The sequence below is a fragment of the Prionailurus viverrinus genome, chromosome X (assembly GCF_022837055.1).
Source record: "Prionailurus viverrinus isolate Anna chromosome X, UM_Priviv_1.0, whole genome shotgun sequence".
Lineage (NCBI taxonomy): Eukaryota > Metazoa > Chordata > Mammalia > Carnivora > Felidae > Prionailurus > Prionailurus viverrinus.
This window is the reverse complement of record NC_062579.1, coordinates 91,463,264-91,475,152: the sequence shown is the minus strand read 5'-3', so window position 1 is coordinate 91,475,152 and position 11,889 is coordinate 91,463,264. Positions and strand designations below refer to the sequence as shown.

At 51.4% G+C, this 11,889-nt stretch overlaps 1 protein-coding gene and 1 long non-coding RNA gene across 5 annotated transcripts; one reads left to right on the top strand and one right to left on the bottom strand.

The window, feature by feature from the left end:
• Positions 1 to 426: 426 nt before the first annotated feature.
• LOC125157640 (uncharacterized) lies at positions 427 to 11,823 on the bottom strand. 4 transcript variants are annotated; one of them, XR_007149026.1, is made up of 5 exons: positions 11,218 to 11,823; positions 6,144 to 6,215; positions 4,986 to 5,487; positions 3,408 to 4,164; positions 427 to 3,272 (listed from the first exon to the last, which is right to left on the bottom strand). It is a non-coding gene; the product is annotated as an uncharacterized LOC125157640 (long non-coding RNA). The 4 variants fall into 4 exon arrangements; XR_007149027.1 differs by having other exon boundaries at positions 3,408 to 4,093; positions 11,218 to 11,822; XR_007149024.1 differs by lacking the exon at positions 4,986 to 5,487 and having other exon boundaries at positions 11,218 to 11,808.
• On the top strand, positions 3,134 to 10,691 carry RHOXF2B (Rhox homeobox family member 2B). The gene is made up of 4 exons (XM_047844558.1): positions 3,134 to 3,219; positions 3,380 to 3,776; positions 6,187 to 6,232; positions 10,247 to 10,691. Exons 1-4 carry the CDS (start codon positions 3,138 to 3,140, stop codon positions 10,667 to 10,669), a joined length of 948 nt encoding a protein of 315 aa, XP_047700514.1. The 5' UTR covers positions 3,134 to 3,137; the 3' UTR covers positions 10,670 to 10,691.
• Positions 11,824 to 11,889: the final 66 nt, after the last annotated feature.

The following is an 11,889-nucleotide window of genomic DNA, read 5'->3' as shown; positions in this document are numbered from 1 at the left end:
CAGCTCAGGAGAGGGGGTACCATCGTGGTCCCCATTGTACAGATGCGGCACGGGAGGCACAGGGATGTCAGCTGATTTACCTGGGCCACAGAGCCCAGGTCACTTAGTGGGGGTGGGGCTCCGTCATTTGCAGCGTCTTTCTCTCATGTGGGCTGATCCCTCTGCTCAGACTGGGAGAAGCCAGGGCACAAAGGCTGAGTCTGCGCTGGAGGCACTGGCCACACTACCTGCCACGGGGCCCTGGAAGCACAGCAGGCCACGAGGTTTGGTGACTGGAGCCCAGGTAGGTACAAACAGACATGTAGCGGGGCGCCTGGCTGGCTCAGTTGGGGGAGTGTGACTCTCGCTCTCGGGGCCATGGGCTCGAGCCCCACGTTGGGTGGAGAGATTACTGAAAAAAAGAGTTAAAAAAACAAAGACCCCAAATGGCGTGTAGCCCTGGAGACCTGACGGTCACAAGAAAACTTGCTGTCCTCGTTGTCAACTGCCAGAGAACAACCAGCACCTGTCTTCTCTCGCGGACCCTTGCGACTAACGAAACACAAAATTGGCTGAAATCAGAAATGTGAGACGGTGTGGTGTGGCCACCGGAAATATTTTCTTTTTGTCACCCCAATTACTCCCGCAGCACCCTGGTGAGGTGGTGGCTGTTGCTGTCCTCGCTATACGGATGAGGACACCTGAGGAAACTGAGACTCAGCAACTCAACAGGTTAGCCAGCTAGCCAGGGCGAGCAAGCCGCGACGCAGACCCCGGCAGGCTGGCTCCAGAGCGCCCACGGCCATAAACCCGGCACATCGAACCTCAGTCGTGGCTATTTTTGCTTAGGACGAGGCTCCATTCGGTTGTTAAGGTTTGCAAAGTGTGAAGTCACTGAAGAAAATACTACCACAACTGATGCCAAGGTAGGGCCATAGTTGTCTCGGGACACGGGAGGGACTGAGACGGAGCCAACGGGAAGGCTCCGTGGGAACGGGAGACGCGAAAGAACGCGCCCCCTCAGCGGTCACGGATAATCGCAGCCAGTCCAGCACAAACAGAATGAAAGCCCTCGTAGGCCGCTCACGCAATAACTAATGTCAAGTCGCAACTGGGCACAGGGTGTCCGGCCGAGGCGGGGGAGGTGCCTGCGGCATTCAACAAGGGCCTCCCTGAGGAGGAAACATGTGGTTAGAGTCGTCAGGAGGACGCAGTCACCTTGCATCCCTTACCACCTCTTTGAAAACGAATTGGTCCGCAAACCTCTTTTAGTTAGTTTCTTACCCATCCTCCAGGGGCATGAGGCAGGGGCACTTATCCCTGAGACTCAGCGGGTGAGGTGACTAGGGCCCGCGATGCATTTAGGAACCCACAGAAATGATGGAGTGTCTGAATTCAAATGGGGGTGAGGAGAATGGCCGTGGGGCGAACGAGGGATATAAATCGAGCACGTTGTCGAGCGTAAGGCCCACCGTGGGAAGCTGTTTTCAATATTTAGGATATTAACGAGTCTTGGAGCATCGATAAAACAGTTCTGGCGGGGAAAACCACGGAGCCCTCAATCTGGTCTGCTCCCTTTTATTTGACAAGAAATAAGCATGCATACCATTAAGTGGAGTTCAGTATTTGCTCACAGGTTTCCTCTGTTGATGGAAAAGTGACATACAAAAGAGTGCACAAATCTCAAACTTCCATTTGTTGAGTTTTGACAAACCATATAAAACTATGTAGAGTCACTCTTTATCACGGATTCCTTGCTATACCCCAAATCTCTTGTCCCTTGTCTCTTTTCTGTACTCACCTGGAGAAACCAAAACCCTACATAAATTCAACTCTCCGACCAATAAAAATGTATCCCTGCCGTAAGAAAAATAAATAAATAAATAAATAAATAAGGAGAAGAAAAAGAAAAAGAAAAAGGAAACAACCAACAAGAAACGAAATTTATTTAGGGGTGCCTGCGTGGCTCAGTCGGTTAAGCATCTGGCTTTGGCTCACTTCATGATCTTTGGGTTCCTGAGGTCCAGCCCCCCATCGGGCTCTCTGCCTTCAGCACAGAGCCCCCTTGAGATCCTCTGTCCCTCCCGCCCCGCTTGTGCTCTCTCCCAAAATAAATAAACTTAAAAACAAAAGAAGTAAACTTCATTTATTCCCTCAGCGAGGGCTCAGGAAGATCTTTCTAGAAAAACCGAGAGGCTGAAGGAAGGGAGAAATGGCGGCGGGAAATTACCCGCGTCCCAAAGGTCCCAACCCTTGAGGGACATGCATGCTTGTATAGAGAAATCTATACCCAGAGGCATAGCTGCTGTGTAGGAATGTTTCAGGATACGCAGTTACAATGAGACAAAGAAACAAATATTTGAAAAAGAAAAAAAAAAGCAGGAGCTTTGTGCACTTTAAGCAGCCTTGAATGCACTGTGCAGGTTTGTAGCCCTGCACCGAGATGTAGCTTCATCACTAAAATTCTGGAGGCACCGGACTTTCCCAAGGGGCACGTGTGGTTTTATTTGCATAGTGCATCTGAGCACCAGGCACGATCACCAACCCCAAGCCCCAGCTCCTGTTCCCGGGTACCCGGGAGTTTGGCGGGCTCTAATTTCAGCATCTCGCTGAAAAAACTCAGAGTGTGCCACCTCAGAGCTGATCACATTCGTTTGATGACTATTCCCTGCTTTGTACCGGCTGCTAGGTCCAGAGGTTGGGGGGTGGGGCTGGCCCAAGAGAGATTGTCCCAACTTTTCTGTCAGGTCTCCACCTAGGGTGAGGTCTGTCTCTCACCCTGTGGAAATAGGCAAACACAATGCAGCACAGCCTCTTGCTCGGGAGTGGGGGAGACATGCCGCCAGTTTGGGGGACACGAGCTAAGCTACAACCGAAGCCGCCAGCTCTGGTTACCCATAGTCCCCTCCGATGCCTTAGAGCAAGTGCTCCCCACCCCAGCCCTCTTGGCAGGAGCACCCGCCCACTTGGTGCCCAAGCCCAGCCGCATGCGCACCTCGGCGAGCCCAACCCCCACTGAAGGGTGGTATATATAAAGCGCCTAGCGGGACGCTGGGTAGCTGAACTCGACGGCACGGCAGCGTAGCCACCGCTTCACGTGTGACCCAGCGATCCAGCAGATCCAGACGCAGATCCACACAGGACGGCAGAGGGATACTATGGATCCTTTCAACCAATTCAAGCGCGAAGTCACGGGCTTCCCCAGCCTGGGAGTCGACGAGGACCGGGAAGAGCTGCGTGGTCTGTGCCCGTCGGGACCAGCGTCTTCGCCACGTCCCAGAAATGAAGGGTCCCTGGGCGAGGGGAGCGGTCTGGCCACCCCTCAAATGCCTCCCCTCGCCTCCTCCCCACAGCCCGGGCTCTGATGCTGATATTTGTCTCTGGATTTCTTCCTTTGCAGAAACCAAGCAAGTGGGGATGTCGCTTACCAGAGACCAAGCGGCTGAGGAAGCAGGGTCAGAGTTAGCACCTCAGCAGCGGGCGGCAGGCATACAAATCAAGAAGGAAGGAGACAGCCATGGGGACGACAACCATGGTGACGGTGACGGCGAGGAGGGGGCCGGCGATGTGGGCGCTGGATATCCGTGGCCCGCGGGTCGCGAAACCCGCGATGAGAAGCCGGAGGAGCCGAAGCCGGAGGAGCCAAGGCCGGAGGGGCAGTTGCCCCCGGCCGCGGCTCCGGGTCCCGCTCGGGGAGGGAGGTGGACCGTGGGTCGCCTCATCAAGTTCAGCCCCCAGCAGATGCGCCAGCTGGAGAGCTTGTTCCAGAGCACCCACTATCCCAGCCCCACCACGCGGTAAGTGGGCCGCTGCGCGGGGCGCGGGTGCCCGGGTTCGGGGGGAGTGGCTGGGGTTGGCAGGGACGGCGCGCGGGGGGGGGGGGGGGGGGGGCGGGGAGGGGAAGGGACGCGGACTAGGGCGTTGGGGGGACCGCGGCGGAGACTGGCGGGGGAGCGACGGCAGGAACGGGACGGCGAGTGGGGGGGGGGGGTGCGGGGGGGGGCGGCGCGGAGGCTTGTCACGTGTCTCTCCCCTCGTGGCTGAAGTAAAACCTACCGGGCCCTCGAGGCTGCCGGTCCCGCGCCTCCCTTGGTTTAGGCGGGAGCTGAGGTCTCTGCGGGTGGGGACCAAGGGGGACGTTCAGGTGGAGTGGAACATCTGGAGCCGGGAAACTGTCCGCTGCGGCTAATAGAAGAAAGTCCTAGAAAGTCCTACTAGAACCGGGGGGGGGGGGGGGGGGGGGGACGGCGGGGGGGGGAAGGGGGGGGGAAGGGGCGAGGGCGAGAAGTCTGAGACTCGGGAGCAAACGGGCTAGTAGGATCCCGCCTTTGCTTAAAATGGTGATAAATCTGCTCGTTGTGGATTATTTCTGCACCGGTTTTTAGTGTTATTTTTAAATTTTAGTGTTATTTTTAAATTATTTACGTATTTGAGGTAATCCCAACTCACTAAAGTAATCCCAATTTATGTATTTTAAATACACCCAACGTGGGGCTGGAACTCATGACCCTTGACGTCGAGAGTCACAGGCTCCTGCAACGGAACCCGCCAGTCGGCCCTGCCCTGATTTGGATATTTTTAAATACTGCGCCGGAAAACGGTCTCGAGTAGTGAATGTTCTGCATTCCCTTAAACTTTGCTAGAGGTCTTTAAAAATAAATTAAAATTTGGGGCGCCTGGGTGGCGCAGTCGGTTAAGCGTCCGACTTCAGCCAGGTCACTTTCTCGCGGTCCGGGAGTTCGAGCCCCGCGTCAGGCTCTGGGCTGATGGCTCAGAGCCTGGAGCCTGTTTCCGATTCTGTGTCTCCCTCTCTCTCTGCCCCTCCCCCGTTCATGCTCTGTCTCTCTCTGTCGCAAAAATAAATAAACGTTGAAAAAAAATTTTTTTAAATAAATTAAAATTTAAAGAAGAAGAAAACGGGCGCGGCTGGCTCAGTCCGTAGAGCATATGAATTTTGATCTCGAGTCGTGAGTTCAAGCCCCATTTTGGACCTGTAGCCTACTTACGAAAACCGTAAATCCGGCGCCTGGGTGGCTCAGTGGTTGAGCGTCCCACTTCGTCAGGTCGAGAGATCTCTCAGCGTTCTGGGATTCCAGCCCCACCTCTGACTTTGCCTGAAATGCTTTGGATTCTGTCTCCCTCCCTGTTCACCCCTTCCACGCTTGCGCGTGGCGCTGTCTCAAATATAAATAAACATTTAAAAAAAAGAAAAGAAAAAATAATAAAATTGAAAAAAATTAAAATTAAATCGTGCCGACGGAAAAACTGCCCTCAAAGGAAGCCTCAAGCTACCCCTACAGAATAGTGGGGGCGGGGGTGGGGGGGGGAGAGTGAGTGTGTGTGTGTGTGTGTGTGTGTGTGTGTGTGTGTGTGTGTTGGGGGTGGATGGTGGATGGCAGGGGGGAAGTTAGTGACAGAAAAATGTAACAAAGCACGACCAAGGAATAAACAGCAGTTTGTGCCATCCTTTAGCCTCTAGTGGGCATGTACTCTTAACTGGGTTCATTACTGATAAAGAGAGATGGGGGAGGGGAAGGGATGGGAGGGGAGGGGAGAGACACAGAGAGAGAGAGAGAGAACGCATGTTGTTTTAGGGCTCTAATTTATCATTATTTTTTTATTAAAAAAATTTTTTTTAACCTTTATTTATTTTTGAGACAGAGAGAGACAGAGCATGAACGGGGGAGGGGCAGAGAGAGAGGGAGACACAGAATCGGAAACAGGCTCTGGGCTCTGAGCTGTCAGCACAGAGCCGGACACGGGGCTGGAACTCACAGACCTCGAGATCATGACCTGAGCCGAAGTCGGACACCCAACCAACTGAGCCACCCAGGCGCCCCTTAAGGCTCTAATTTAACCCATAAATTGGGTAAGAGCAATGACTGAAAGTCCACACAGATAGTTCCTCAGTCAGATTCTTTTTCATTTTGGTGTTGATAACACTAAAAGAAACTGAATTAGAATGTCACGTGTTCTTGGGGACTGTGCCTCCTTTACCCACCAAGACTTGGCTTCCCTTAAATTCTTTGTCAACGGAACCTCACTGTAAATCCTGAAATGGCGTGACTTTTCCTAGTGCAGAAACTGGTTCATAAAATGTCACTGACATCTCCCCGAAAACAATTTTTCAAAAGATGAATGAAAAATGCTGTATTTTAACTCACCGCCAACTCCACATACTGATCCTTGCGATTTTTCTCCCCTCAGCCAGGAACTTTCGAGATTCATGAATGTGCCTGTAGCCAGAGTGCAGGTCAGTAACCCCGAAAAAAACAATTTCGCTGGGAGCCATTTTAAACCTGTTTCAGGATTTGGGGCACCTCGGTCATAGACTTTCTCACGTTTCTGTGTTTTCGTTGCCTTTTTTAGATTTGGGAAATAAGTGTTGAACTTTTGGGTCTTGCGGAGGGGAAGGTGGGGTACATAAAGCCCAGGTTTTGGAAATTGCCCATTACCAGAGGGAACATGATTTCCTAAAGGAATGAAAAAATTGGTATAGTATAGTATCCCTTGCATACACATATATATACACCTTTGTCTAAGCTACACCTTACTGTATGTACTTTCATAGGTCACTAAAGTAGACTTATAATACACATATTTTTATAACTATATGTCACATGTATAGTATACTGATTTTTATGTGCAATATATATTTACGTACTAATATAACTATATATGTATTTTATATAGATTATAAATACAAAAATATGTGTGTAATGTAGTAAATATAAATTATATAAGATATACAATACATTTAACTCATAGAATAATGCTTATATTTATCTAAAGTAGAAATACACTTAATATATAAATGTACATATAAAAAATACGTAGTATATTTCACGTATATTCCTTTTTTGAGTTTATTTATTTTGAGAGAGAGAGAGAGAGAGAGAGAGTCTGTGCGAGCAGGAGAGGGGCAGAGAGAGAATCCCAAGCAGGTGCTGAGCTGTTAGCACAGAGCCTGACATGGGGACTTAATTTCCCGAACCCTGAGATAATGACCTGAGCAGAAATCAAGAGCTGGACGCTTAACCAACTGAGCCACCCAGGCGCCCTATGTGGTGGTTTTCCTTTTGAATATGATCTTTTGCTCTAGGATCCAGACTAAAGCAATTTTATTTTTTAATTATAAAATTCGTTTGATTTATTTTTTAAATTTTATTTAAAAATTTCAAAAATGTTTTTTATTTTCACTGCTTACTGCTTTTAGTTAAAGTACCTGGGTCTCCTGTTGTTGGTTTCCTTTTGTTTTGTTTTGTGTTTTGTTTGTTTTTTAACATCTATGATTTGTTACTCTAGGATTTGGAGTAAGGCAGTTTTATTTTTTAATGAAAAAATTCTTTTATTTCAACATTTTAAAATTTAATTAATTCCAATTTGGAGCTATTGCTTTTAAGTGTTTGGTAAAGGGGTGTGGAGAGTGGCAGGCCTCCACTTTAATTTCCCAGAATTCTTTGATCTGTCAGCCTGAAAACATAGTTAAAGAGTAGATTGTGCATTATGGTAGACGTGGGAGGGGGGAGTCGCAACCTCTGAAATCTGTCCAAGACAAAATAAACTCAAACAACAATTTCAAACAAGGTTGCATCAACTCAACAAAGGGGGAAGCCAGTCTAACGAGGTGGAGGGTAAGGGGAGAATTATTTGGGGATATCACTCACGTTCCAGTTTGTGAGAGTACCAAACGCATTAGCGAATGGTCCTTCGAGGACTGTCTGACACCTGAGATTTTGGTCTTCTTTTTCTGTTTTTAAGTGTACTTCTTTATTTTGAGAGAGGGAGAGACAGGGGGCACAAGAGCAGGAAGGGGGCTCCCAGCTTGCCGCTGTCAGCGTGGAGCCCTCTTGGGATCCTCTGTCTCCCTCTCTGTCTGCCTCTCCGGCCTCGCCTGCTCGCGCTCTCTCTCAAACATAAACAAACATTAAGAAAATTGAATCTCTTAACTGCCATACGTACCACGTGGCAGTGTTAAGTCTAGTCGTTATGTTACATTATCTTCCTGGTACGTATTTATCTCAAAAGTGGCAATTTTTACCTTGTGACCGACTCTAGGCCCTTCCTCCACCCACGCTTCTAGCACTCACAGATCCGATGTTGCTCCATGAGTTTGTTGAGCTTTTTTTTAGATTCCACATATAACTGAGAACATAAAGCGTTTGTGTGAAGAACATTTTAATGGGTGTCCCCTCGACCATTTTGCGAGTACAGTTAAGAGCTGTTTTGATAACCCAGTATTAGGTATGTGGAACTAGTATCGGCGTCTACCTCAGTTAGGCTGCTTTGCACTTGTGTAGACTTGGCCTCTGGTAAACTTGGATCCCCCAAAAGGAGCTCCCAGCACTGGTTTCTTTAGACTTTTCATATTCAAGCAGCAGAAAGACCAAGTAACTACTAAGCTGGGAGAGGGAAAATGAGGCCACAGAGAGAGTAGAGGCCCTTAGTCTCCAGTAACCTTTGCCAACTGGGAATGTCTACAAATATTAAATACAAAGGAATTCCATTAATACGACATCGTATTAAGGACAGTGGAGTCCAAAGGACAGGTGTTTTGTTTTGTTTTGTTTTTTGTACTGTTCATAGCTGGCAGATAGGCGGGAGGAGCCATTTTGCGACTCCTCTCCCACATGCTTAGCTGTCTTCCTAAAGTGTCAGTTTCGCCTTGTTGCCTTAAGAATACCATATGATTTCACTTATGTGTGGAATCTTACCGAACAGACAAAACAGAAGCAGACTGTAATACAGAGGAGACTGGAGATTGCGGGGTAGGGGGAGAGGGACGGGCAAAATAAGTGAAGTGCATTAGGAGGCGCCAAGTTCCAGTCATGTAGCAAATCAGTCCCGGGGATGAAAAGTACAGCAGAAGGAATATAGTCAAAATACAGCAGTGACTTTGGATGGTGATGATGGTGATTACACTGATCGTGGGGAGCATTTTGTAAGGTAGAGGAATGACGAATCACGGTGCTGTCCACCTGAAACTACTATAATATTGTATTGTCAGCTATGCTTCGACTCAAAAAAGAAAGGAGAAGAAGGGATGGGATGGGGCTCTCCTGGTGGAGGAGAGGGGCTTAGGGGGCCCTGCCCTGCTGGGCAGCAGTGGCTCCTGTCCAGGGTCCTGGAACTGTAGCCAGAGCAGAGGGCGCTGACCGGGTGCTGAGCCCAGGGAAGTCTGGAGGGTGGGGCAGGGTGGAGGGTGCAGAGTGGACAACGGTGGTGTGCCTCTTTGCCCCCGAACTGTTGGCTGGGCAGAGATTTTGAGAACTTGAGTAAGTGTGGTCCTAGTCAGGCTAAACCTTCGTTGCCCCCGAAGTGTAAAACACCCAGGTGCTGTCCGGTGCTTCAGCTTAACTTGTGTCCCAGCAAGACAAGCCACAGGCTCCTGGGCCCTCCAAGCCCAAGCCTCGCTCACAGTACCATCCTTCAACTATGAAGAGGTTTCAGAAAATGAATGAGCCTTTAGTCATCCTTCAAAGAAACCTTTGGTTTCAAAATCCCACACGTGCCTGTGGATTCTTTACTGCACATTGAAGACGGGCTTTGCAAACTGGGGGTTGTCGCCCCAGCAGGACTTTATGCTGAGCTTCCCCACAAGCAGGGTGACACTAGCCTAGTGATTAGGAGTCAGTGGCAGCTGGACAGCTGAGGGCCAGCTGTCAGGACACAGCCCAGCACGTGTAAGAGTAACAGCAGGGACGGAGTGCCATTCCTCAGCTACACCTGTTTGTCAGGGTGGGGAAAAATAGTACGCAAGGTGGGAGGACAGAGTGAAAGCAATAAGCCGAGCCACAGCCTGGCACATAGTGGGTGCCGTCTGAGGGTGAGCTGAAGGGAGACCCCTCGGTGCTAACTTTCCTAGGATAATTTGGCAACAAGGACGTAGCTTCCCTGGTGCAGTTTAAAACCCTGAGGGTGGGGGCGCCTGGGTGGCGCAGTCTGTTAAGCTTCCGACTTCAGCCAGGTCACGATCTCCCGGTCCGTGAGTTCGAGCCCCGCGTCGGGCTCTGGGCTGATGGCTCGGAGCCTGGAGCCTGTTTCCGATTCTGTGTCTCCCTCTCTCTCTCTGCCCCTCCCCCGTTCATGCTCTGTCTCTCTCTGTCCCAAAAATAAAAAAATAAAAAAAATAAAAAAAAAAAAAAAACGTTGGAAAAACCCTGAGGGTGTAGAGAGTAGCCTGCTGGGTTTTTTTTTTTTTTTTTTTCATGTATGACATTCAATGCTCAACATACTAAAACGATCCTTTTTTTCTCTCTGATTGAAGGTTTGGTTTAAGAATAGGAGGGCCAAGTTGAGAAGACAGCGGAGGGCACTGAGGCTCAGAAACATGCCCCCCATGGCCACGGTCCCCCCTCCCATCATTAACACGGGTCAACCCTACCATGGCATGTTCATTCGGCAGCTGAATTTTGTGTGGATTTTTCAGGAGTCAATGATGCCGAGGCCACCTCGCCCGCCCATGCCACCCTTTCCTCCTATGTACCTGCTTCCTCAACCTTGGTCCTGTCTAGGTTTCCCTCCCTATGGCTGCCCTCCACCCTTCCTTCCCTATGGCTACTTTCCACCTTTCCCTCCCTATGGCCGCCCTCCACTTTCCCTTCCCTTTGGCTGCCCTCCACCTTTCCCTCGCTATGGCTGTCCTCCTATGGCCCATCCTGGTGCGGTACCACCCATAGCTCTTCTTTAATCCTTTTCCCAAAGAATGGGCTCTGTGACAGTTTTTTTCCGAGGTGTTTTTGAGCCAGATTCAAGTTTCTGTATCTGTCGCCATAACGAATAGTTCATTCAATGTGTGCTGAATGTATTAAAGAGAAGTCAAATTCACTGACCCTCTATTTTAGGGCACTTTTTACATTTTCAATAAAGTTGTGAATTCTCTACAATTGCTTTTGCGTGTGGTGTGGGGTCAGTCAGTTGCATGGGCAATGCCATTCATAGGGAAAGGCGAGGACACCTGCTCTCACGCAGCACTGTCCCTGAGCCACCATCGGCAGGCCAGGCACATCCCCGAAGGTGCCCACGTGCCCGGGGCAGGGTTACAGAGACCCACCCTCTCCTCGGCCACCCCGTCCTCCCGCCCCGCGCGCAAGCCCGACCCCGCAGAGGTGCAGGACCGGGCGGCGTCAGCCCCTAAGGAGGGACCGGCGGGCTTCCGGGCGGGGCTGGGCCCCAGTCGCCCCGAGGAGCTGGGGCACAACCGAGCACTGGCAGGGAAACTCGGAAGGGGCTACTCACAGCTCCCGGAGAAGCGGCAGCCGGGTGTGCATCTGGTGCTCTCCAAGTTGCGTCCGGCGCCTGCCCCGCGGGCGGACCAGACCGGGCCGCGCGGCCTTCCAGCGGGAGGATCCGACGCCTGCGGAGGCACCGCGAGGCGAGACCCCCTTCCAGGCCGGCGCTGGGCTCGCTCTCTCTCCCCTCTCCCCCACTCCCCAGGGGTGCAGGGCCCGGCATCGCTCGGCCCCCAGCTCGCAGCTGCCCGGCACCTTTCCGCGAAATCCTTCCTATGGCCCGCCGTCCTCGCGTGCGGTCATTTCAAGTCCGCAGCTGAGAAAGGACCTGGGTCTTTGTCCCCTCGGACTTGGGGTGGCGGAGGGGCTCCTGCGGAACCCAGACCGTGTACCTGGTGCCCGATCGGGTTGTTTACACTGGCACACACAGCCCTTCTCGTTGCCAGGACGACCCCGGCCCCGGGGACGAGTTTTGCCGGTGCACCCAAAATGTCTCCCCCCGTCCCCCAGGTTTGGGTTGTGGCGCCGCAGCGGGGTCTGTGAGCCGGGGCGTCGCAGATCTCCCGGATCTGATATCGGGGGCCACCACCCCCCCCCGGGCCCCCCCCTCCCCCCCGCGGTGGCGATGGTTCCAGGCCGTGGCCTCGGGTTGGCGGAAGCGTAGGCTCCCATCGAGGCC

Coding starts and splice junctions, on each gene's coding strand:
- RHOXF2B (XM_047844558.1), top strand. CDS start 3,138: ATGGATCCTTTCAACCAATTCAAGCGCGAAGTCACGGGCTTCCCCAGC. Junction 3,777..6,186: donor TATCCCAGCCCCACCACGCG/GTAAGTGGGCCG, acceptor TTCTCCCCTCAG/CCAGGAACTTTCGAGATTCA. Junction 6,233..10,246: donor TGCCTGTAGCCAGAGTGCAG/GTCAGTAACCCC, acceptor CTCTGATTGAAG/GTTTGGTTTAAGAATAGGAG.